General features: G+C 47.9%; 1 protein-coding gene across 4 annotated transcripts in view; it reads left to right on the top strand.

Moving 5' to 3' along the window:
* Nucleotides 1-25,364, top strand: part of dusp8a (dual specificity phosphatase 8a) — a 47,601-nt gene extending 22,237 nt beyond the window's left edge. For 2 of the 4 annotated variants that reach the window (XM_037107661.1, XM_037107663.1), the window contains exons 4-7: nt 20,135-20,301; nt 20,404-20,563; nt 20,898-21,021; nt 21,377-22,592. In XM_037107661.1, the coding sequence (XP_036963556.1) occupies nt 20,135-20,301; nt 20,404-20,563; nt 20,898-21,021; nt 21,377-22,592 (1,667 nt within the window). Of the gene's footprint in view, nt 1-13,550; nt 14,386-20,134; nt 20,302-20,403; nt 20,564-20,897; nt 21,022-21,376 lie in introns of those variants that run through there. The other 2 variants (XM_037107665.1, XM_037107664.1) reach the window with 2 other exon arrangements.
* The last annotated feature ends 435 nt before the right edge of the window (nt 25,365-25,799 follow it).

The following is a 25,799-nucleotide window of genomic DNA, read 5'->3' as shown; positions in this document are numbered from 1 at the left end:
CCCCTCCACTGAACCTCCTGATTTACGATGCTAATAATTCCTGCGATGACTTCATATCTGACTGACGACTTATTTTCAGCCTCGCGTACGCAGACCACACCGAAAACATCGCCGCAAATCAAGTGAGGGGTAACGTGAGCGAGCAGAAGAGGGAAGGCGAGAGGTTCAGATAAAGAGATGAGAGGAAAAGAATCCATAAATGGGATGGACAGGGCGAATAAAAGAATAATTACTGAGCTTGGCGTCTGAGTGGAAGAGGATTTTCTGCCTTAACTTTCTGTTACTTATGCAGAGGCTCGCCAGAGGGGAGATTATGGCACAGAGACACATTTATCTTGAGTAGGTTTATGTGTTTTTTTGGGTGTTTCAAATCAAATTTAATGACTTAAACTTTCCGTAAACTGTGAGAATCGATTGCATTCGACAGATTAGCACCATGAACGACATGTTACACAACCTGAGCACATGTAGAGGGAACGTATTGATCTGAAAACAATCGTTGGCTCCTCTTAGGTTTCTGTCCATTCACCAAATAATCAATAAGTCAAGAAGCACGCTACTTCCCACATGTGGATGATGTCATGGAGCACGTGGAGCCATTGTTTCTGTGAATGAGACAAATAATCTGTGTGGCAGATGAATCTCACCCTGTTTTCTGTTTGAAACACGAATCGCACAACCTGCCGTGGGAGCAGGAACATGTTTATGTGAGCTGCTGCGTGTCAAAGCATGAATCCGAGCCGGGTTCAACATTTAACATGCTTGCATGCACACGTATGTAATGACTTCATCTGTGACTGTGTGAAAGTGTGTGTGTGTGTGTGAGAAACATGTCTCTCTGAGGACAAGCCGTATTTTTACCACAGAAAATGATCTCACCCAGTTGGAGCTTGGGCTGATGTGTCTTGCCTTTTTCAGAGTTCTGTGTGTGTGTGGGTGTGTGTGTGTGTGTGTGTGTGTGTGTGTGTTTGTCGAGGAAGGAGAACATCGCTCGGTCGGAGCCAGCTGCCTCCCCAGTGGGTCTAAAGTTTGCGTGTTTCCCACCAATCTGCAGCACGCAGCCAGAAAAAAAACACAAAGACAACACTGCCTGCTAGTGTGTAGCTAGGTGGTATGCTAGCCGATGCCAACTGCGTAGCTGTGTCATGCGTCACACACAGCGGCTCTGATGTGGGCCCGCCAGGATGAAATGTTTTGATGATGGCCTTCGAACCTCATGTTCTAGTTTTAGCAGGAGAAGCTGCGGAGACGGAACAGAAAGAGAATGATGATCAAAACAGGGAAACGGAAGAGAAACAGAGAGAGAGAGAGAGAGAGAGAGAGCATGCACTCCTGTTCTGCAGATGGAAAGAGAGTTGGATAACAGATTCAAGAGGATGTGAGGTGGTGATGAAAATGACAGTGCATTTTATTCATAGCACACGCGGTTTTGTTGTAAGTACCCTGAAAAACTGATCGCTGGAAATTGGAGCGACGGGAAATCAGAAGGCACGTAGAAAAAAAAGAAACAGAGAGTCGGGTCATGACAGAGGAAATGAAGGTGTGGGGAGAGGGATGCTGGCAGGTGTGTCATCCATGTAATGTGTGTGTGTGTGTGTGTGTGTGTGTGTGTGTGTGTGTGTGTGTGTGTGGAGTTTGCAGATGTGCAAAGGCTGCTCCTAATCTTCCCCTCGCGCCATCTGCCAGTGTTTTTTTCCGCTGGATTACTAAAGCGCCACACGACCGGGTCAAAGAAACGTAGCCAAAGGAGAGAAAAGGGCCGCACAAGGAAATGAGATGGAGACGAGGGATGACGGCACGTGCCAGACGGGTTTAGATCCTCCGCAACTGTGGAGACCCGGAGGGCAGCGTGGACGCCGTACCTGAGGGCACTTACTGCCATAACCTGTTATTATCCACATCATTTATTATTATTCCCCTTTGATTCATCAAGTCAGAGCCAGAAGTGACGTCTCCAACCGACAGTCATGATAATGTGTCTGTTTAGCAGCTCCTAGTAAAAAAAAAAAATGATGCAAAATTCTCTGAACAATCTTAATTTTTAAGCTAAACAGTTAAAGAGTGTTCCTTGGACAGTGTGTGTGGCGCAGCAGCACGAGTCAAGGTGATGTGTCCACAAGGTAAAACCCTGACAGGTAGGTCTGCACATCTGACTTCCCTCCGCCTGTCGTGTGTCGGCTGAACAGGCTCGGCGAGACTCGAGCTGCGTCACATTCCACACGACATACTAACCAAGTCCGAGTTAGTTTATGTCCAGTTGCAGACTGAGATCACTTGAGAACCTGATGCTGTTACATTTCTTCCAGAGAGTTGTGTCTCAAGTCTTTTTGCTTTCTCTTTCTCAAGTCTGACCTGCAGTATCTTTCCAAAGTCTCCACAGTCCGATGGGCAGATCGTTTCTTGTGTAACACAGAGAAACAGAGTGCACGTTGATGATTAATAGGTACGTTACATAGTACGTAACTGGGACACAGTTCTGGTTTTAACAGGTTAGCACGCCGACTCCCACGCTGTCAGAATGCCAGCTCAACGCCAAAGCACACAGGACGAGACACGGCGATGACATACTGATGGGAGGTATTAGCAGATGAAAGGTTCCCCTCGCTCTCTCTCTCTCTCTCACTCTCTCATTTTCTTTCACTCACTCACACCCACACACACTAAAAACACACACACTAAAAACACACACAGGCAGCTCCTGTGCAGCCCGGGGCTTTGATGAGATCAGGTTAGGGTGTGACTGCACAGACAGAGGTACAAAGGTCAACTCAGTCATGTGTCATTCTCCTCTACTGTTATACAAATGGGCGGTGGCCCCTGTGTGTGTGTGTGTGTGTGTGTGTGTGTGTGTGTGTGTGTGTGTGTGTGTGTGTGTGTGTGTGTGTGTGCGCCTGTGCATCAGAGAAAAGCAGAAGAAGTGAGGTAATCGTGGGAGGCCGAATCTCACAATGCAGCCGTTCACTGAGAAATTCCAAAGAGCTACATAAGGAGGTCTGTTTGTGTCCGTGTGCATGTGTGCGTTTTTGTGTGTCTGCGCGCATGTCAGCATGAATATGTGCATATGAAGTAGTGCGTGCACACGCATGAGGCAATGCTCGGGAGTGTGTGTGTGTGTGTGTGTGTGTGAGAAAAAGAGAAGGACAAAACAGAAGGAGGAGGAGAGTCGTTGAGGAGATGAGGTAATACTCCTCATTTCATCCTGAATGTGTGTGTTTGTGTGTGTGTGTGCGCAAGGGTTGAGGGGGCTGCATTTATGTGCATTCATGTGTGTGCGTGTGTGTATGTGTCAGAGTGTGTGTGGTCGGGGAGCTCCTTCAGCGAGACAGCTCGTCATGCTGACCTGTGTCGCGTTCAGAGCTGAAAGTCTCGCTTTATGGTTTCTTCTCCTCCTTCTGGAGCCCAGCAGGAAGTCTCCACATCCTCTGAACCGGCCCGAGTGGAGAGAGAGAGCCAGAACAAACACACACACACACACACACACACACACACACACACACACACAAGCGTGCATGCACACCTGCAGAGTGATGAGGTGCAAGCATGTGTGCATGGGATGAGGCAAGCATCATTCTGTTGCTGCTCGCAGGAAGCGCATTCCCTCGTGGGCCCAAAGGTGCTGCGAACAGCGCCATCTGAAGTCCGTTCTGGGTGAGACAGGAGCAGAGTGCTACCTGTGTGACGGAGATCAGGTTGGTGTGATCAATCGACGCTGCGTAGCGCTCTGTGCCTCCAGGTGTGTTGTGATTGGCTGCATTGCGGGTCAGAGCGGTTGCACGTTTAATTACGCCTGTGAGCCTCCTTTCCGTCCTCCCCCTCTCGTAACCTCCTAACCTGCCCTCTCTGCACCTCCGTGCCCCTCGTCTGCCTCCCCCCTCCATCTGACCCCTCTCCATTACGCCGTCGGGAGCTCCAGCAGATCAATGATTTCATTGAGAAGGAGCCAGTGGTGCCATTAAGAGGTGAGCTCACCTTCCCCGGGGAGATCTGACACATTATTCTCAATGACCTCGTCTTCCTCTCCATCCGTCCTTCCATCACTCCTTCAGCCCCTTCACCTTCCAACCCCCTGCTCCTTCCCCTCCTTCCCCTCCTCCTCCTCCTCCTCCTCTTCCTCTCCGCTCCCTCCTCTCTTCTGTTTCACGGTGCTGAGAACAGAGCGCTATTTTTAGGCCCAGACTCCTGCGGTCGTCACATCTGGCGCCAGTGGCCTCGGTGCTCTCACCCTGGCCTGTAGATACACAAACACACTCACAAGGACACACACACACACACACACACACACTGGCCCCACCCCACCCAGCACCACGGGAGCACAAAGGTCAAAGAAAATGGCCTACAAAAATATCTCTGACATCACCTCCTTGCTGTGAGAAGTGTTACAGATTTTGAGAAGCCTCAGAGCTGCGTGGTGACGTAACGCTCGTTTTTTTCTGCAAACAGTCACTCCGCAGGTACGTAACGAGCTCCTCACACCTTTTGACGAAGCGTTGTGCAAACGATTAACTCGCAGAAACTCCGGCGTATGAGCCGCCGCGCACACACACGATGTAGTAACAGGGCCCGGAGGAGACCCGCAGCGAGTTTTATGTAACAATGTTCTGTTTCTGCCAGCGTTCTCACCCCCTCCCTCGTCCGTCTCATTGGCCTCACATGATGAGCTTGATGTCATTTTCCCCTTCTTTCCCTCAAAACAGGCCAGCGCGCGCGTGTGTGTGTACGTCTCAATGTGTGTGTGTTTATGTGTGCGCTTCTGTGTGTGTGTGTGTTTATGTGAGCCCTTGCCAAATGTTTCCACCATGACGTGATCTCACTGCTCTGCTTGCCTCCTGCTCCTCTTCCCCTTCTCCTCCATCACTCAGAGTCCTTTCTGCCGGCTCAGAGTGGGCCACACACACACACACACACACACACACACACACACACACACAGTGAAACACAGTCATATGTATACACTCTTGCGTGCGAAGAAAAGAGAGTCATTTTCTCCCAGATGCATACGAGATGTGCATGAATTCTCTGGATTTGAACTTCACACACACAGAACAGATAAGCTGAGATGTGATTAACGAAGTCTCTCACTATGTTGTATGCATGCATGCATGCAAAAAAAAAAAATACAAGGTCCTTAAACTCAACAGGTCAGTGTAAAAGTGTTACATTGGAGTTGATATTTAAGATGCTTGAGTTTATTTGAGGATTCAATCAAATCTTGAAAATGCAGATAGCCTGACTGTGATATAAGAAAGTCTTCACCCCAAAATTAAAAGATTCGCTCATTATCTCCTCGCCGCCATGCTGATGGAAAGTCAGGTGAAGTTTTGTAGTTCCCACAAAACATTGCTGGAGCGTCACAGCAAAACAGTGTTGCAGCGTTCTCCTAAAAAATAAAAAGATTAAAAACCTGAAGAAGATAACATAAAATGACTGCCTGCATAATCCTGCAGAAGCCCCAACATCAACCAAATTGATTTTAAAGGATGTTATCTACCACTGTTGAAACACAGCCCAGTTTCTTGCCTTCCTCTTCAGATGGTTCAGAAGATTTCAGCTTTACAAATGGTGTAAATAAAACCTTTTAATTTGGCATCTCAGAGCTTCTAGAGAGTTGTTCTGTGAACTCTTTCCACCAGCGTGGGGTCGAGTACGTTCAGTTTTTTGGGGTGATCCTTTAAGTGTCAGCCTTTGGTTTTGATGCACTTTGCTTGTTTTAGAGCAAATAAAGCTTGTGGAGAACTCCTGTGTGACTGTGTTTGTACCACGGTGCTCTAAATACGTCTCCCACGGTTGTTTAATCTGCGGTGTGTATACAGTACAGTCACAGTGCATACCTTGTGGCTCCTGCTGCTTTTGAAATCCCTCTAGAGGACTTCTGAACATCCCCACTCACCCCTGCTGTCACGCATTCATCCGGCATGGAATAAAAATAGTTTGTTTAAACGGTTACCTAGGCAGTGTCAACACATCGGGTCAACAGGAGCTGAAGTTGAGCAGCGCGCTAACCCAGACCCGTTTCTCTCCGGCGCTACGCCCCCGTCAGCACCTCATAACTCCGACCTCGCCGCGAATTTAGGCCAAGTGCTCCGTAGTTCGGTTGCTGCGCCATCAGTTTACCACTGCAGCGCTTCTCCTGACGACTCTGACACACATGTGGAGTGGAAATTTCCAAAGGCAGAAGAAAAAAAGGGGGAAAAGGAGTAGCTCGAAAATGATGCTAGTTTACCCGGCCCGGAGCTGGCCCGCGTCCACCGGATTCCATTCATGCTCGGACTGCCCACCGCCGCTCCTGTCGCAGCGTCATTCCCTGGAAACAATGGTGGATTCCTGTTTATCACCGTGCCGTCTTTGATGCTCTTTATCTCTGGCATTCCACAGCGCTCCTTCCTTATTTACCTAAATTGGTTGCCATGTTTTTTTTCTTTAATCAGATTTAGCCTGCACCTCCTCCGTGCGGATGAGGTTCTGTTTCTTGGAAGCCTCCAGAATTGTGTTACCGGTATGAGAAAATCTATTTTAAATGCACAGTTTGTTAATAATTTTCCAAAGAAGGAAAGAAAGAAGGGGGGGGGGGGTTTCTTTTCTTTTTTTCCGGGGCTCATTGGCACAAGCAGAGCGGAGAGTTTAAATCCTCAGCGGTTTTAACACTTTGCCTGGTATGCACGCTGGCTTGTAACGGAGGTCTTATTACCGTAAATACATGCTGACCACACACAAACTTTCTGGGCTGAACCTCGGAGGGCCGCTGCTGCTTCCTGATAGAGACGGCTAGATTTTCCATCGCAACAGGCTAATTTTGGAGTTCCAGATTTGAGGAATGCAGCAGTTTGAGATCATTCCCTGTCCTCCTGAAACCTCCTCCCTCCTCCTCCTCCTCCTCCTCGGCACACACATAAACACAAACACACACTAACACATACACACATGTGTGGATGAAGAGGCCACTTCCCTCTCTGTTGTGTAACTATTTCCTGTTTCTGATAAAGTGACATCAGGGCTCGCCCCGGGGTGAAAGAGGGACACGCCTAAGCGAGCTCAGCATGAACGTATACAAATATGTGTCAGGAGTGTGTGTTTGTTCTTTGGCTTTAAGTACAAAACCATAAAAACCATCAGAGCTTTTTTTTTTTTTTTTGATGCAGGCGTTGGCCGGGCGCACACAGAAGCAGCTTGCCCAGTTCCTCTCACGGCGTCACATCATTCCCTCTCTATTGTTCCTCTGGAGCTGGTGGAGTGATGTCACTGCAGCGTTGTGGATGTGACACATTCGCACAAACACAGCGTCTCCGGGGGTCTGGAGAGGCAGGAAAGCCAACCCTGACCGCGGGTGTTGTTTTGCGATAGCCGCTGTCATTGTGTCCCGTACGCCCTAAATCCAGTCTCCAGGGTGTTAACGCCTTACTGCTGCTTCATGTCTGCGCTTCTTTATTTAATCTCTTCCATTACTGTAAATTAGGTATCACTATCCAAAGTTCAGGAACATGTAACCTCGCCGGGGAAAAACCCAGCACAAGTATCTGTATTTTTCCATTTCTGTTTGGAAAAGACTGATTATGAGATATTTTATTTCCTCAGGGCGCCGATATGCAGTTTGAGGTCAGCGGGGGAAAAACTGGGCCTCGCGGTTTTAACACAGCTCTCGCCGGTCACTGTGCCGTGAGTCACGCCGCGTGTGCCAATGAGATAATGGGAGTTGTTGTGTAAAAGCAATATTGGGGGGAGACTCATCACACCACTCAGCGACAGGCGCAGACAGACAGAGACCTCAGAGAGACGCCGCGGCACCATCTGAGAGCGTCTGAGTTAACTGTGAGACAGGTAGAATGTGTGTGTGTGTGTGTGTGTGTGTGTGTGTGTGTGTAGCCGACAGAGGACCAGATGGCGTGGCTTCCAGCGTCGGTGTCAGGACAGTGTCTGTCAGCCTGCCCGCTGCGCCGATAGGAGCTAATTAACACTGAACTGATCTGAGACCCGCCCGTCAGTCTGAACGTGGCGGCGGTACAAGCTCATTAAAACCAAACTGATCCGCCGTCAGCGCTCCTCTGTGGGAGCGGCGCTGTTATCGCACGCGCGCGTCAGACGGCCCGACATGCGAGAGACGCGACGAGGAAGAAGACGCGGGGAAGTTTTCAGCATTATTGCCTCCGAGTGCTGCAAGGAAACCCCGTGCATCCCGGCCCGGGCCATTAGCATTTAGAATGAAATAACAATCCGTTATGCTCAAGTGAAGCTGTGCAGACAAACTCACCTCTGGGGAAATCAGACGAGAGCGCACACACACACACACACACACAAATACATGCATACTTCATCTTCTCATTCCTGAGGACTGATGTGCTCAGCTCCTGTACATATTTAGCCTTTATTCTCACCCTCACACACACACACACACGCACACACACATGCATTACTCATCCACGCCTTTAGAAAACAGCTGTGAGCCGTCTCACTCGCGGCTGAAATTAACATTCACTTTACACACTCGCACTTTTTACACAAAGCCAACGCACACAGGGGCTCTTTATGCATGCACACATACTGTACGATCACGCCCTGCGGTAACATGTCATGTTGAAGCTTTACAGTCTCCTCCTTTTTTATCTCCACACACACACACACACACACACACACGACTGAACATCTCCAACTGGGATTTTTAAGTCGTTCATCTGGTTTATGAGGGCCCGTCTGGTCCTGAAAGCCCCCCTCGGTGCGTTTGATAGCTCTTCTCTCCTGTTATGTGTGTGTGTGTTGTATACGTACGTGCTTGTGTGTGTGTGTAAACTAATTTTCGTTGCGAGTGCGATAGATTTACTGGTGCAGTGGCCTCCGGTGCTGAGCTCCTCCAGGGGGTTAAGTTGTTTGGAGGGCAGGGGGTCTGCTGCATGACTGATGCGAGCAGGCCTCCCCTCCAGGCTGCACAGATAGAGATGGAATACACACACACACACACACACACACACACACAACCATGTGAGTGCCTCAGTGAGTGCTCTCTTAATCTCACACACACTCTTTACATCTAAGAAGCAGCTCCTTCCATCCTCCTCTGGTTGCTTACTCGATTTCACCTCCTCGGATTTTCCTTTTTTTGACATTAATAGCTTCCGTTTATCGGTCCCAAAACAGATATTTACGCATAATCACGAGGTGATTCTTCTGGTTCTTGGAATATACGTGTTTTCAACTTCAGCTAGCTTCTCTTTTTGTGCATTTATCAAAAGACCTGCCAGAATTGTTACGTTTAAGTTAAAAAATATATAGTTTTAAGTTATAAATTTCCCGACTTTGATCAATAAATGTCCAAATAAAGATTTTCAAAATACATTTTTGATACTTGGTGCCACAAACACATTTCATACAGAGCCCCTCACACACACACACACACACACACACACACACACACACACACACACACACACACACACACACATTATGTCCCTCTGCGATATGACCACATCTTTTCAGCTTCCGTCTCCCTATGGATTCAACCTCCCCCCTCCAGCACCCCCAGCTACCTCATCGCCCCCTCCTCTCCTCTCCTCTCCTCTCCTCCCGTACCTCCTCCACCCATCCCCCCCCCGATTGCTCCATCCCTCCATCCATCCTGCCCTCTCCCTCCCCGGTGACTACTTCACCCCCCAGGCATGGCAGCTGTGTTCTCCTGTAGGCATTACATCACTGCAAGAGCAGCCTTGTTACTGATCCCCTGACAACCAGCGCTATCAACACACACACACGCACACACACACACACACCACTATATGTGCACTGTCAGATACACACACACACACACACACACACACATACACACACACACTTATGCACGAGCACATATGCTTGTGTTTACACATATTGAAGTAAATAACTGTCCACCCCGTCCCTCACCCCTGCAGCAGTGTCCTCTCTCTCTTCCTCTCACCTTGCTCCACTTCACGGACGACCGCAACACACACACACACACACACACACACACACACACACACACACATTAACTCAAAGTCTTCATCAGCCTAACCTGCCCTATCCGGAGAATGACGTCTCTCTTTCCCGTGATATCCTGACAGATGATCCGCGGTGTACGATGACGCTCCTGTCGCTGCCTGTCTCTCTGAAGAGGGACGGGGAACGGGCGCTGACAAGATACTGTATATCAAATGAAAAATATTTTATGTATATTATTAAATTAGAACAAACTGAGGCTGTACAATTCACTAAGATACGATCAAAATCAGAATATGATATCGAGAAGCTGCAATATTTTGATACAAGTGACAGATTCCATCAAAAGTCACATCGTTGTTGTTTTTTAATAGTTTTGTCCGTGAAAATAAAAATTGTGATGCAAAAATGATCCTGAATCATCTCGCAATCGTAATATCTGTCAAAACAATCACAATAGGATATTCTGATCCATGTCTGGAAGCCTGAGTACAAACCTAGATGATAGATTTTAGCATAAATCTAGATTTTAGTTAAGAAGTAAGTAAGAAAATTAGCCTCAGTTGCTTGAAAACTACTAAAAAAAATAAGTCAAAATGGGAATTAAAAAAATATGTATTTCACTTGAAATAAACCCAGAAGAAGAGCAACATGAATGCCTCCTCCAGGACAAACTAAAATGTGGAATATGGAGGTAAAAAAAATTAAGATAATGTACAAAATATTTAATGTCCAGTAAGAATTGCAGTCAAAGTGAAAACGTGTTTGGAGTGAAGAAGAGAGAAAGGTGCCATCAACTTGGAGGTCACACCTGTCAGTTTAAAGAGCCAGTACCTCAGTGTCGTGTTGCAGCGGTGGACAGGTTCCACAGCACGCGCGCTATAAAAACCGACTGCTGTCATACTGTGAAAATCTGCTTATCGGACGAGTTTCATTCTGTCACATCGGCCAAAAAAGTATAAGACGTAATATTTTGTCCAACAACCTAATAAATCATTCTTGTAACCATAATGAAACCAGGATATTTTATTATCCTACTGTGAAGATCTCACACACTTACTTCATTATTTGACATATTCACGTGTTCACCGTCTTAATTGCTCGCACATGAGCGACGTTCGTTCTTCGTCGCAGTTTGCAGCATTGAAAACAACCTGCGCGCCGTGTCTCTCTGGTGTTCGAGGCCCCTTTGGCCTTTACCCACCGTCTCTCTTTCAGTCTTACACCGCTGTCTCATGCTCGTCTCCGCTCATCACCCCGTCTGTTTTGGCTGTCACCGTGAGTGTGTGTGTGTGCGTAAACCGTGCGTTGTCCCGGCAACAAGCCCTCGACCATAAAAGCACGCTCTAAATCTAAGAGTTGTCAAGAGGAGGAGGAGGTGGGGGCTACCCGGAGTGACCGACCTACCTATTTCTGTCGCAGCAGGGAGGGCAGCACATGTGCAGTCAATAAAAAAGGCTTGGCTGTCATTTTTAGCGTCTTGGCTGTTATCCTCTAATTAACACACCTCCTATTCTGAGCCTTGTTACCCTGCTGAGGACTAGAGGAGGAGGAGAGGGGAGATAAAGGCAGCGCTGTTTGCTTCAGGGAGAGTTTGAGCGTTAAAACGTCGGCGGTGGCTTTTGTTTTGTCGCTTCTACTCGCTGTGTGTGTGTGTGTGTGTGTGTGTGCAGGTGTCGCTTTGGTTTTTATGCCTTCGAGCCACACCGACAGAACAACCAAACCCTGAGGTGTGGATCCAAACCGGGGTGATGATCGACGCGTTTGAAGTGTAGTGACCCCTGTTGACTACAATGGAGAGCCACACCTGCTCCAACCGGCTGCAGACGAGGAGCAGAATGTGTGTGATGAGAGTGTTTCCGTGTGTGTGTGTGTGTTTGTTCTCTGTCCCTCCCAAAACCAATGTCTGCATTTTTCACAAAGCTCATCATCATCGCCAAGTGACCTATTTCCTCTCCCTCTCCCGCTCTCAGTGACCCGGAGTTGAGCAGGAGGGTGACGTAAGGCTGTTCTCAAGCGCGTGTGATCATTCAGAGGTCTGTAGTGATGAGATGAGGTCAGTCATCAGCATGCAGCTGGCCCCCTCACCAGACAGCTTGTATAAGCTTATTTGCCCCCTTTTTTGGAGCTGGGCTCACCGCGGTGATGACTTAATGTACTTGAAGCCCATCCGACCCGGTCTGAATGTAATCAGTGTACCGTGATGTCCCAACCTGAGACTGAACAGACTGGCAGGACTCATGAGAGCTTCTGCTTTACAGAATCTGTTCTGTTTCCCAGCAAGAAGGAGTTGACAGATAATGGAAGCCGTCGTGTTAAATTGCTAAATCGTTTTTTTTTTTTGGACTTTAAAAATGTCGTTTAAAAAGCTGTAGCAGTGTGAGTTTCAGTGAGCCTTCAGTTCTCTTTGATTCTCCTCCAGCGGTTCTGTTCAGTCCTGTGCTGCTGTGTTTCCATAGCTGGACTTGTGGCCTACATGTTTGTCATTCCATAGTAAAGTACCGAGAGTCTGTGGCCTGTCAGACGGGTGATGTCTGCCGACCACAAGCTAGTTTGGTCTTCTCATCACCTCCAGTCGTCCCTTCCTCTTTTGTCTGCTTTCGTTTCTTTTTTTCTTCCCCTCCACCTCCTCTTCCTCCTCCTCCTCCCTCCCCTGCATCCCTCTCCTCTCCTTCTCCTCTCCTGTCTACCTTTTCATCCTCTATACAAGAACACAGTGTCCTAACACAGGCGCGTTAGACATGAACCAGCGCAGGAAACACGGTGAAGTCACACACATTCCCGCACCTTCAGAGACAAATCAGCTTTCAACACACTGACACAAGTCCTAATCCCCCGCTGCACCATGCAGACATTTAAGGCAGTCGGCCTGATGTAGGAATTCAGCGTCTGCATACTGATGCACTGTACAGATCTGTTAAAGGTGCAGAGGAAAAATCATCAGCAACAATTTTGTCATTTTTCAAGCAAAAATGTCAAGCAGTTGTTTGTTTCAGCTTCTTAAATGAAATGATTTGCTGCCTCTTCTTTGTCCTTGGTGATGTTAAAGGAAGAGTCTTCAGGTTTTGGACTGATTGTTTGGACAAAAGAAGCTATTTGAACATCTCCCTTTCGGCTCTGGGAAAATTTGATGAGCCTTTTCCAGACTCTTTTTTTAGACTAATCGTGGAATTAATTGGAAGATTAATCGACTTTATTTCAAGTTCACAAACCCTCAGCGAGCACGCAGACGTCGTCCTTCATGTTAAGAAGCCACATTGTCACACACGTCAATGCGAGCTTCTTTTAATAAGCCAATAACATTTTCCTCCGTGTAATCAACAACACAGACTCTCCAGTGTTTCAGCCGTACGTTTATCTATGAAGCTGTGTCTTCGACTCCATCCTCCCCTGATCCGCTCCGCAGCGAGGCCCCTGAGGTGGCCGCATATTTGTTGGGTGAGTAAGGAATGTGGTTACATGCCTTAGACATTAGCTATGACGGAGCGCTGGCTCCACAAGAGAGGGAGGGTGGAGGGGAGGTAGCAGAGGAGGGAGGGAGGGAGGGAGGAAGGGAGGGAGGGTAGAGTCTGAGCTCACGGCAAGTGAGCTCATTCACCCCCAGAGCTCGAGGAGAGAGTGCAGCTCCGTCATCCTCTTTGCAGAGAGAGAGAGAGAGAGAGAGAGCAGGAGGAGGGAGGGAGAGGGAGGAGTGTAATCCAGCGACTGAGCGAATGAGAGACGGGGAGAGTGGAGCAGCACAACAATAGTGGGCTGCTCTTCTGGCTGTGGACTCACAGAGACAGAGCGAGCGCTCAGAGAGACACACTGACGCTCTGTGAAGCAGCTGCAGGAACATTACAGCTGGCTTATTATACAGACACTTTTCTTTTCTTTTTTTACAGACACTTTTGTTTTTCACTGTCGCCGTCTGTGTGGGCGACCGGCCTTCACGAAAACCACAGAATTTACTGAATTCTGACGCCGGAGCATTTTAGGAATTCTTGTGGTCATTGCATGGGATTTTTGGCTATAGGTGGACTTGAGGAGTGTGTCAGCAGACATTTTGGACTAGTTTTTTGTTGTAGTGTTCTCTGAGGGTCACTGCCTGGACACTGGAGCAGCTGTCCAGGTCAGAGTGGACTTGAACACAAGCAGGAGGTTTTTTTTTGTTACTTGGGATTTTCACGCTCTCGGGCTCACCTTACACAGGAGGAGAACACCTCTGTGTGTTTTGTTTGGACTCTTTTTTTTTACATTGTGTGGCGAAGCGGCTCGCTCCATCCCTGAAGGAAGGAGCACCAGAACATTTTTGTGTGTGTGTGTGTGTGGGGCAGAGTGTGTTCTGGGGGATGCCTCTGGATGTGGTGATCGCCCCAGCGGAGGACTGTTTTTGGCCGGACCTGCAGGACACAGACATGAGGCTGAAGATCAGGGTCCGCCGGATGAAGGAGGGGAGAGAGCTACGAGGTGTGTATTCACCTGGATTCAGAGCAGGAGAAGTGAAGTGTGTGTGCGTGTGTGTGTGTACAAGTTATAAGAGTACGAGCACATCTTCACAACAGAGTGAAGATGCAAAGATTGTGGAGTGTGATTTAATGTGACAGAAAACAGAAGTTGCTCTTGATTTGACTGTTGGGGACGTTTTCAGATGCTGTACATGAAGGCCTAAGCATGTGATAATAGTGTTGTGCACTGCAGACTGAGTACAAAGGCTCAGCGGGCTCTCAGGTATTGAGGTATTCCAGCCCAGACGCGCTTGCAAATGAAAGATAGATGTGAATCGAATTTTCTAAGGACGTGCGGCGAATCAATAGTGGGATTTACTGCCGCGGCAGGCTGAGAGAACACATCGCCGAACGCGCTTTTAATTGTTTTCCCCACCTTTTTTGTTTGTGCAGTTAATGTGTTTAGAGGGACAGAATGGAGAAAAAGGAGGATTAAGAGGATGACATTATGAAGACGAGAAGCACTGAGGAGGAAAGAGAGGAGAGAAGAAGAGCTCGTGGGGAGAGAATGAGAGCCGTGACCCGCGTTATGACATAGTGCTCATGCTCTCTCAGCCTGTGGTCATTGAGATGTAAAACTATCACAAAGCCTCTTTCTCTTCCTCCTTCTTCTCCTCTGCTCTTGGCTTTTCTCTCACTCCTGCTCTCTCTCTCTCTCTCTCCCTGCAGAATGGTGTCTTGTGGAGATTATGTTATCAATATGTGTGCAGTGTGCACTGCAGGTGTCTAACATAACACCTTTCACACAGAGCGATGAGGCAATGCAGAGCTGTGCTGCTGTGCAATAATCCTTTTCATATACCAACACACTCAATGTGAACATCGCCCCAAATGTTCATCAAATGGAACGCGTGAGTCGGATCCTCCGGGTTGTAAATGTACGAGAAAATATTAGTGTAAAGTTTGTATGCAAATGTAGAAGCTGTATGCAGATCAGTGCATATCAGAGAGCCGGTTCAAAGCAGTTTGCACAGCAGCGCTGCACACCTGCCACACTCCACGCTGGTACTGCAGGTGTGTGTGTCTTATGCACACACGCTTCATGTAAGCCAGGTTTTTATAGCTTCAAGTATCAAACTCATCAGCTCAGACAAAAAGAAAAAAAAACAACAATCCCATGTTTGCCGTCAGCAGGTGAAAATAGACTTGCGTCTGTCACGGGTTATTTTGAGACACTTCCACTCATCTCTGTGGAAATAGATTTGTGACTGCAGGCGAAATTACTGGGAGGGTTTATAGTCCTGTGTTGCATTAACACGTTCCTGCTGAAACAGCACTTGATCAAAGTGACACGCTCCCGCTATCTGCCCGCTAAGATAGAGGAACAATAAACAGTTTAACCAACAGCCAGGATGACGTGATGACCACACAGTCATCCCGGGTCGTCATCAACCTGACGCCCCGCGTGAAAAACCGATGACCTCATCCCTCCAGCTCATCTACGCTTTGTCAATCTACACACTTTCTGACAGACGTGGCCCACTCTTAAAAACTCACACACTCTCATGGCTTCACCAGGCTGCAGCGCTCCCTTTGTGGAGCTGAGTGGGACATGTGTGCAATGATGTCATGTTGGGAGGGTGAGGGATGGTGGAGGTGGGTGGGGGGGTTACATTGAGATGCTAATGTCCCCCTCATGGTGGAGGGGACAGCTGGAGGGGCACAGAGGATGGCGTCATGTCTCCCCCGATATGAACCACAGAAGAGAGCGATGGAGGGAGGGATGGAGGGATGGAGGGGCGACTCATTCAGGCAGATCAATGCCCCCAGGCTCTGGAGTGTTGTATATGTGTGTGTGTGTGTGTGTGTATGTGTGTGTGTGTCCTCTCCATTAACAGACGAGTTAAAGAGGGCAACTGAAAGCGACTGAAACACACAGAGAAGAGAGGAGGAGGAGGAGGAGGATGAGGGGGGGTGAGCTTGTATTGACGAGGCAGTCGATTGTACCAGCAGCAGCAGCAGCAGTGATGTAACAGCAGAGCTCCCATTAACCACCGCAGCCAGGCAGGTGTTGTGTGTCTCCGTTCGTCCGCTCAATATCTCCGGGATTCCACTTCCATTCATCTCTCAGCTTTCCGCATCGATTCACAGAGCCGAGCAGCCCCCATCCTCCCAAAAAAACAAAAAAAAAAGCCAGAATTTGATCCAGATATCTTCATTTTAACTTGTACTTCTTCGTCCTCTCTGTGGGATTATTATCTGAAATGTGAATATTAAGTTAGTTGTAGGAAGTGACTGACGAGGAGTCGGTGGGGGGGGAACCTCCAATCGCTCGCTACCAGCGAACAAAGGAGGCCTGAGTGCTCGGCTCTGTCGGGGGAAAGAGAGAGGAAAATAAGCAGTTGCATAAGTGGTGAAGTGGGCAGAGGAAAACGGAAAAAGGAAGTCACCGCTGGCTAGTGCTGCCGATGGCGACACAGTGCCCTCTTTCCCAGTTGTGTGTGTGTTTTTTTTCTTTTCTACCCAAACATTTTCTTCTTCTTCTTCTTCTTCTTCTTCTTCTTTTTTTTGACTGCATGTTAAGAATTGGGTTAGTCACATCCTGCCCAAGCATATTTTCCAGAAGCTGAAGGTACATGACGTAGCAGAGTGCAGAAAGGTGATCTAATCAGCCCGAGAATAGAAAGTCTGCAGAGAACTTCTGCTTGACGGGGAAACTTCCCATCTCAGTTCAGCAGAAAAAGGGGTTTTAGTACAACTTCATGAAGCTGCAACTGAAGATGAATCAATTAGTCTAATACATATTTTTAAACATGTGAGCAAATGTGCTTCTTTTGTCCAACAAACCCAAATACTCTACATTTACTGTCATGAATGACAAAGGAATGCATGTGACATTTTGACATTCAGCTTGAAAAGTCGATTTTCAAAAGAGTGGTCAGCTGATTTTCTCCGCATCGGATGAACAAATCGACTAATCCTCTCATCTCAACTTGGGTTTAGTTTATATCTCGAGTTTAACGCAGCGCTGAGCGATGATCGTGCCGCGCTGACGGTGAACTCATCTCTCCCAGTTGACTTTCTGATGTCATCTACGCGGACAGCTGGGCTGGAGTGTGTCACAGGGTATTTTCAGTGACCTCAGCGTGAGTGTACAGTGTGTTTATGTGTGCGCCTTGTGTGCTCGGATTGAAATGGACGGATGTGTCATCGTTGTCTCCTGGAGAATGTGAGGGCACGTCTCTTTGGGTTATTTGGTGCTCGCTGTCGTGTGTGTGTGTGTGTCTGTGTGTGTTACTGTGTTCATGCGCCCTTTGGACGCTCAGTGTGTGTGTGTGTTTTTTTATTCCATCATGACAGCACTGAAGGGGCGACGCGGCGAGCCAACTGTCATCAACATCACTGCCCTTCCTCGCCGTCATGGCAACCTTAAGTAGAGTGGGGTCAGGTGACGAGGTGACAATAACACGCTATCTCCTGTGTGACTAACGTCCATTAGCGGAGCAGCCATGTAACGCTCTGACTACAAGGAAGGTGTTTGTAATTGCGTTGACGTAATGTCACTGTAATGTAATAGCCCTCAGAAAGCAGCCAGGCCTGATCTCTTATCTCTGACTTCAGTCTCCCCTTCATGCCAGTAACCCCTTACTCACTCTTCCTGCCGTGTTTCTTCTAATGTTTGTCCAGCATGAGATGACTTCAGCTGCAGTAATCACGGCCGTAATTATTAATCCAGACTCACACGAGATCAAACGGCGGAGAGTATTTTTAGAGGAGTGTTTCCATTATGTGTTTCACTCCCCCCCCCCATTCGTACACACTCGAACACACTTTCTCCACGCCGTCTCCAAACGTCCTGCCTTCTGTCCTTCTAACAACTCTCTAACAATGTCTTCACACACGAAGGGGGAAATGGTTGCTGTGTGACGTCAGGCTTTTTCCTGTTGATTTAACTGTCTCCAGGAACATACCGCTTCCTCACACAGATACAGTATACGCCTGTGGTGGTGGTGGTGGGGGGGGCTATATGTAGCACCATTTATTTTCTTTTGTGTGTGTGTGTGTGTGTGTGCAGGCTCCACACCAGCAGCTTGTGAACAGAGGAACAGGGGAAGAAACCCTTCAAAGAACTACCCTTCCTCCCCTCTGTTTTATCAATTAGCAGCACTGTAGCACCGCCTGTAGGATCACTAGAAAGAGGCCTCTGGTGGAAATTGTACAGTGTGACGCCAAGCTGTGAACTACATATGGCTGTTCAGTCGTCTCCAAAGAGGCCAAAGAGGTTAGATCATCGACACAACCTCCCTCGGCCTCTCCGTCTTTGCATCCAGCTTTTTTTTTCCTTCCTGCGACTTCTTCTTGAGAGTTATCTGATCGTTTGCTCGCCCTCTCTCCGCATCTATCCGTCCACCCCTTCCCCTCCACTCCAACCCCCATGTGGAGCGCTGATGTCACTGCTCCGCCGGTTGCCATTAATAGCTGGAAACAGACAACCCTTCTTCGCTCTGCTCTTAAAGGGACAGTGCGCCCGGAATAGCATTTTTGAAGATGCGCCCCGACCTCAAGAAACTGCGGTGGGTGTTGTGACATAGCGTGAAATACCAGCACTGCTATTCTCTGACCGGTTGCACAACTACATGTGGCCGCTTTTTTAAGATCCCATATCTGTTGAGTGCACAGTCCACGCTGCTGACACTGTTTGCTCTGTGTGTGTGTGTGTGTGTGTGTGTGTTGGCCAGCCAGTTGCTACATGAGCGCTGCAGCTGGGTGTGCGTTACAACGGAAGGCAATGTCCTGCCTGCGCTGTGCTGTGTGTGCTACTTTAGAACAGTGATGTCATGTCTCTCTCACTCTCACTCTGTGACCGTGTGTGTGTGTATGTGTGTGTGTGTGTGTCCCAGATTGGGTTAGGCAGGGCTGAACCTAGATTAGGTTCTAATCTCCTTTCTGGGGCTCAGGGTTTCCTTGAAGCACTCCCCTCCTTCGACACACTCCTCAGCGAGGTCATTACCCACTCCTCAACACACACACACACACACATCACCCCCACCTCTTCTCATTGGCCCCCACCCTGTAGTTATACAACTGCGGTACTGCAGAGTAATGATGAGTGTGGGTTTGTGTGTGTGTGTGTGTGTGTGTGTGTGTGTGGTAGTGGGGGCGAGCAGTGCCTATCTGAGAGCAAGCGAGAGTGAATATTGAGCGTATGTTGACTGCAAGATTATGTGAACATGTCTTGAGATTGTGTCTTGTTAATGTGTGTGCGTGACCGTGCGTGTGCATGTGTGTGTGTGTGTGGTTGTCAGGGGGATGTTACTGGGCCTCTGTCCTGGCCCTGCACCTGTGGCCTCTCTCATTCCCTCGGCCTGACGCAATGCACTGCTACAGGACATGAGCTCATGCAGGAAACAGAGCCACACACACACACACACACACACGAACACACACACATATACACATATGCCAAAAGTGGAGCCGCCTGCCTCTTAAAGGGCCAGACACACACATTCCTGGCCGCCCAGCAGTTAACCTAACTTGCACACAGAAGCACAGAGAGCCTCTTTCTTGCTCCTGTTGCACTAAGCGGGACCCAGACGTTGTAGCCCAGATTCACCTCTGAAAAGGCTTCAGAGCGTCTGTCTGCTCCGCTAATGGCAGTGCAATGTTCCTGATGAGTTCTTTGCAGAGTCCCCAGTGTGCCATGTGACCGCTCTGTGGAAAACCATTAGCTGGTAGCCTAACCAGTTCTCTCCTCTTTTCTTTCTCTGCAGGAGGCTTTGCAGCTTTCTCCTCCTGTTTCCCCGGCCTGTGTGAAGGCAAACCTGCCACTGCTCTGCCTATGAGCTTGTCCCAGCCCTGCTTGCCTGTGGCTAATGTAGGGCCCACTCGTATCCTGCCACACCTTTACCTGGGCTCACAGAAGGACGTCCTCAACAAGGTTAGTCAGATCTTTTCTACCCACTTACTGAGAGTTATCTAACTTGTTTGTTTCCTGGCAACAAAACATGACCTTAAAACAATGTTATCTCTGTCTCTGCAGGATCTGATGGCCCAGAATGGTATCACCTATGTGCTGAATGCCAGCAACACCTGCCCCAAGCCAGACTTTATCAGCGAGAGCCACTTTATGCGCATCCCAGTTAATGACAACTACTGTGAGAAGTTGCTTCCCTGGCTGGACAAAACTAATGAATTCATAGGTAAGATGAAACTGTAGTGAAAGTGTTTGAATTTATGATAAAGATTAGCAGTAAAAAAGGCACAACAGCCACTGACGGAAGTGAAATCATCTCAAGTTATGTGTCGAAGAATGCCGTGATATCCAATACAACGTATCTTCACATTGTCACAGTCAATAATCGCTCACGTGCAGCTTAGGTGACAATAGATTCAGGTATAACACATCCGTTCAGGTGACCCTCTGTACTCTTCCAGGAAATGTCAGTTTTCCTTTCAATAGACGTTGATTGTCTCCAGAGACTTTGTGTTAAACATGTGTATTCATACCTGTGTGTCCCCCCCCCCAACCAACAGACAAAGCTAAGGTGTCAAACTGCAGAGTCATTGTGCACTGCCTGGCTGGAATCTCACGTTCAGCAACCATCGCCATTGCATACATCATGAAGACAATGGGCTTGTCATCAGATGATGCCTACAGGTACGCTCGCTCCTCCCATTCACCACCAGCTGAGCTAAGGTGTCGGCCCTTGTAAAAAGGCAACTCACTGTTGAAAGTAATGCTAGACGATTTTCTCATCCTCCCCCCCAGTCGTGAGAAATGAAAATTATGAAATGGCTGCCAGGGAGCAGATTGTGTACAAAAGGCTTTGCTTTGCCTTGTCTGGACAACACTGGCACAGGATTATGTTTTGTGCGTCAGTAAAAACTGTTGCACCCTGAGCCTCGTTCATCCTGCTAAACCTTGGCCACAGATAGCACTCAGACTGTTTACAGTGACCTTGTTAAAACTGCTTTCCTGTGACTAACATTTTCCAACTCTTTTCCTCCTCCAGATTTGTAAAGGATCGAAGACCGTCCATATCCCCCAACTTCAACTTCCTCGGTCAGCTCCTGGAGTTTGAGAAGGGCCTGCGACTTCTGCAAGCTTTGACCTCTGATGACAAGATCTCTGACAGCAACACCAAGCAAAGCTCCGAGGTCAATGGAGTCAACACAGGTTTCGAGATGAACGGTCACCGCAGCAGCTATGACTCATCCGTGGCAGAGCCACACATCCCAGCAGAGCCCAAGCTGCCATCACCAACCTCCCTCCAGCAAGGCTTCAACGGCCTGCACCTCTCCGCGGAGAGAATCATGGACACTAACCGGCTTAAACGCTCCTTCTCCCTGGACATTAAGTCAGTCTACTCCCCCAGCAGTCCAAACTGCCCCAGCATGGCACCCACACACTCTGAAGACGTCCCCAAGCTGTGCAAGCTTGACAGCCCGGGAACAGGCACCTCCAATGGTGTTTGCTCTCAGTCTCCCGTCCTAGACAGCCCCAGCTCCTCTGATTCACCGTTCCCCTCGCCAGGCAGTGGGGGCAGCATTGGAGGCTTGCGTGAAGGAGTCCATCGGTCTGGTTCTTCCTCATCCAGACCCAGGAGGAAACCCAAACACAGCTGCGGCAGCTCCCCGATCCACTCCCACCCGCACCAACCTCCACAGTCCCTCAGCTTGTCGCTGGACAACAAGAGCCCCAGCCTGGAGGAGAACCTGAAGGGCTCCCTGCTCCTGTCACTACCCTCCCTGCCCACTGTGGGGTCTGGGGCCATGTGGACCAAACACAGAGACACTGTCCAAGCTACCACTCCTGTCACTCCCGTCACCCCCACCACGGATGCCCCCTGGCACTTTGGGGCGGAAGAGGGCGGTGATGGAGGGATGGAGCTGGGAGGAGGAGGGGTTGGACAGGAGGAGGAGTCATCGGTGAGGTTTGGGAGCAGTTCTGCATATGTGGCATTCGGCTGCAGCGAAGGTGTGCGGTTACGAGACAAATCTCAGAGGGAGAAGCCCTCGGCGCCACAAACACAGAGAGACCACAGGGACTCCATGTCGTCGTCCACGGTGAGCAACAGCGGGCCTGCGTCAGAGAAGCAGTTCAAGCGGCGCAGCTGTCAGATGGAGTTCGAGGAGGGAATCTCCGAGACTCGATCACGGGAAGAACTGGGGAAGATTGGTAAGCAGTCGAGCTTCTCTGGGAGCATGGAGATCATCGAGGTATCCTGACAGATAATGGACATGACCAGAGCTGTCCTCTGAGGGCACAAATGGACCTGGTTAGAGGGAGTACAAGAGGCGGACGGGGAGCAGAAAATGCTTTTTTTTGTTTGTGCTCCCCTCAAAGACAGTGTTAAAGACTCCAAGTGAGAGAAGGACAAATAGACACACAAACAAGAGAGTTAATGTGAAAATGTTAGCAAGCGGGCTAACATTGGCACCAGGACAGACAGACCGAGCTTGTGATGTGGTGCTTAGCAGACCATAACCATCCTGAACTCTCACACGGATCTGAAGAAAAGTCTTGGGGGAAGGGTGGGGTACAGGGGGCGACTGTAGGTACTGAAACTCTTAATTTTTTTCTGAGCTCTGTCACTGATAAAAAGAAAAACGACCCAGGGCAAGTGTCATGTTGCATCCTTACTATATAGAATATCCCTATTTTGACAGAGTTCGGACACAAACTGTTTGCCCGCGGTCAAATGTAGTGTGCTTCAGTGGGTGTATAGCCTTGTGATTTGAACCAAGCCCTGTGTTTCCTACCCGAAGCTTCACCCCCGGTGTCAGAAAGCCTCAGAACCTCGCACGGCTACGTCCGCCCTCCCCTGCCCTATCTGCCTTTCCCTTCCCTTCCCATTGGCTCATGCCTGCTACAGACTCTGCATAACAACAACATCATCGACAATAACAGACTCCTTTAACAGCACCGTCTCCTCTCACCATCACCACAGCACAAGGCAGAGAGATCCCAAGGACTTAATCTAATGGCGGTACTGTATCCAAACAATGAAGGATCCTCAGCATTTTGCAGCTGAAAAAAAACCCTGAAAAACTCTGAGTTGAAGACTCTTTAGCGACGGGCAGTGTTCCCCTCCCCCCTAAAGCACAGTGTGTCTTTCCTGACTTTGGCTCCCTTGTTTCCAGTGTTAACAGCGTGATGGGACTGAGGTTTCGGGATGGTGGCGAGGGTTCGCTTTAAACGACCCTTTTCGTCCTTTATAGACCCCCTCATCCCCCCGTCCCACTGCTCCCAGCCAACCACCTTATGGTCACCACTGAGCATGCACCAGAAAGGCTGACTACAGACAGACAAATACTATATATACAATATGAATATATATAGCAATTTTAATGGACTCCTAATGGACTTCTTTTTGTTCAGTTATAGTTTTAATTTATTGTATTGGTTCATTCTGGTAATGAGAAATAATATAATGTTTTGTGGATTTTATTTCATTTTTTTTCTTTTTGTTGAATTATTATTATTATTATTATTATTATTATTATTATTATTTGCTGTATGGTATTTATGAACACACACAAACAAATACACACATTCAACAAAATCAAGCAAGCAATATGTGCTGTTCCTTCTTTTTTCTGGGGAGAGAGTGATCTATGACTTTTTGAATGCACTTTTCTGCTTTCTGATAACCGACTTCAGTTTCTCCTCACAGCCCGGCGACACGATACTCCGAATGCCAAATCTTGAGAATTGTGTGTACTAATATAGAGCCTCTGTGGGATTTTTTTTTTTTTTTTTGCATTTTGGACGATGATACAAACATCCAAACTAGCGAGAGATATAAGAACAGGACCTCTTTTTTAGCTCATCTGCAAGTCTGTTCATGGATTATCACAATCTAAGGTTCAAGTGTTAAAAAAAAGTTTGTTTTGTCTGATTGAGGAAGGCAAAACAGACACACACACACACGCTCAGTGCGCTCATAGACAGTAGAACAATTTCTCGCCCGCTTCATGAGGGCTTGCATAACAACAACAATATGCAAACAGATGCACACTCTTGCACAAGTCTGAAATTTATAGACTTGCACAGAGTTTCCTCTCCGAGCCAGCACCAGTCCATCAACATCATCACGGCACACGTTCCACCAAAGCTGAAGCCAACACACACACACACACACACACATACATACACACACACCCTATACTGTATGCACTTACATGTACTTTCACACATTAAAGCATAGGCCCTACACACACTCAAACACACACACCCTTTTGTTTATTCTCAGGGGATCTTTCAGTGAGCCAAGCCCAGCACAGGGTACACAGCTGCTGGTACATCAGCACAATGCATGTCCGTAAAGCTCCCTCGCTTTTCTCTCGCTCAGTCTATTTGTTTTGTTTTCTTATTTCTTATTTTCCAAAGCTTTGATACAAACAGCATAACACAACGGAAAGGAAAAAAAAAAAAGAAGAGGATCTTCATATCTTGAGGTGACAGAAATGAAAACTTTGCTCTCCTGGTGCGAGATGGTTATTTATTTATAATGTAAAATGTGTTTTTCTTTTTTTTTTCCTTTGACCCGTAATTAGCTTCTTTTTTTTCTCTGGTGATCTCTGACCTTTGACCTTTTGGGCTGCTGCAGCTACAGTAAGTTCAGATAGAGTCCTATGTTCCCCTCCGAGGCTCAAGCAACCTCCCCTCTCCTCGACCCTCCTCCCTATATTTTTAAGAAAATGTTGTTAGAATTATTTATGACATGTAACAAAGATGATGCAGGCTGTCCCATTTGCTAAAATTGTTGTTATCAAATATTATTATTATTATTATTATTATTATTATTATTATCATTATGTTGTGTAAATAGCAACGCATCTAAGAACACTGATGAATCTAGATGAGTTTTTAAAAGAAAATCCTGATACCTTAGGCTGCTTGACGCAAAAATACCTCAGGTTCTATTGAAAGGCTTTTCCTTCCCCTGTACATGTTTTGTGAAAATGAGACAAAAATACAGACATGACAAAATACAACCTCCTCTCTGCTTCTTCTTCTTCTTCTTGTGTCCATGCATGGGGGCTTGAACGCTGAGGGGGAGGGAGGGGAGGGGAGGGGGGCTGGGAAGGGAATTCCAACCGAACAGACGATCAACACATTACGACATCCCAAGTCCAGGAGTCTTGCTATTGATTTTGTGTTTAACCGACTCCTCTGTGACCACACAACACAAGCTCATCGATTTTTTTTTTTTTTTTTTTTTTTATCAGACTGTGCCACATGTTCCAATATGCTGATGGGATGGTTAATAATTTAAGAGCGATGATGTGTTCAAAATTACTTTCCAGTAAGGGCACGCCCGCCTTATTATTAAGTTTACATCATACTGCTGATAGAGTGTGAGATGATTGGAAGACATGTCGACACAAATGCTAACAGTGGTGGAAGAAAGTAAAAGTAGAAGTATCCTA

The sequence above is a fragment of the Acanthopagrus latus genome, chromosome 8, assembly GCF_904848185.1.
Source record: "Acanthopagrus latus isolate v.2019 chromosome 8, fAcaLat1.1, whole genome shotgun sequence".
NCBI classification, from domain to species: domain Eukaryota; kingdom Metazoa; phylum Chordata; class Actinopteri; order Spariformes; family Sparidae; genus Acanthopagrus; species Acanthopagrus latus.
This window is presented reverse-complemented; position numbering and strand designations above follow the sequence as displayed.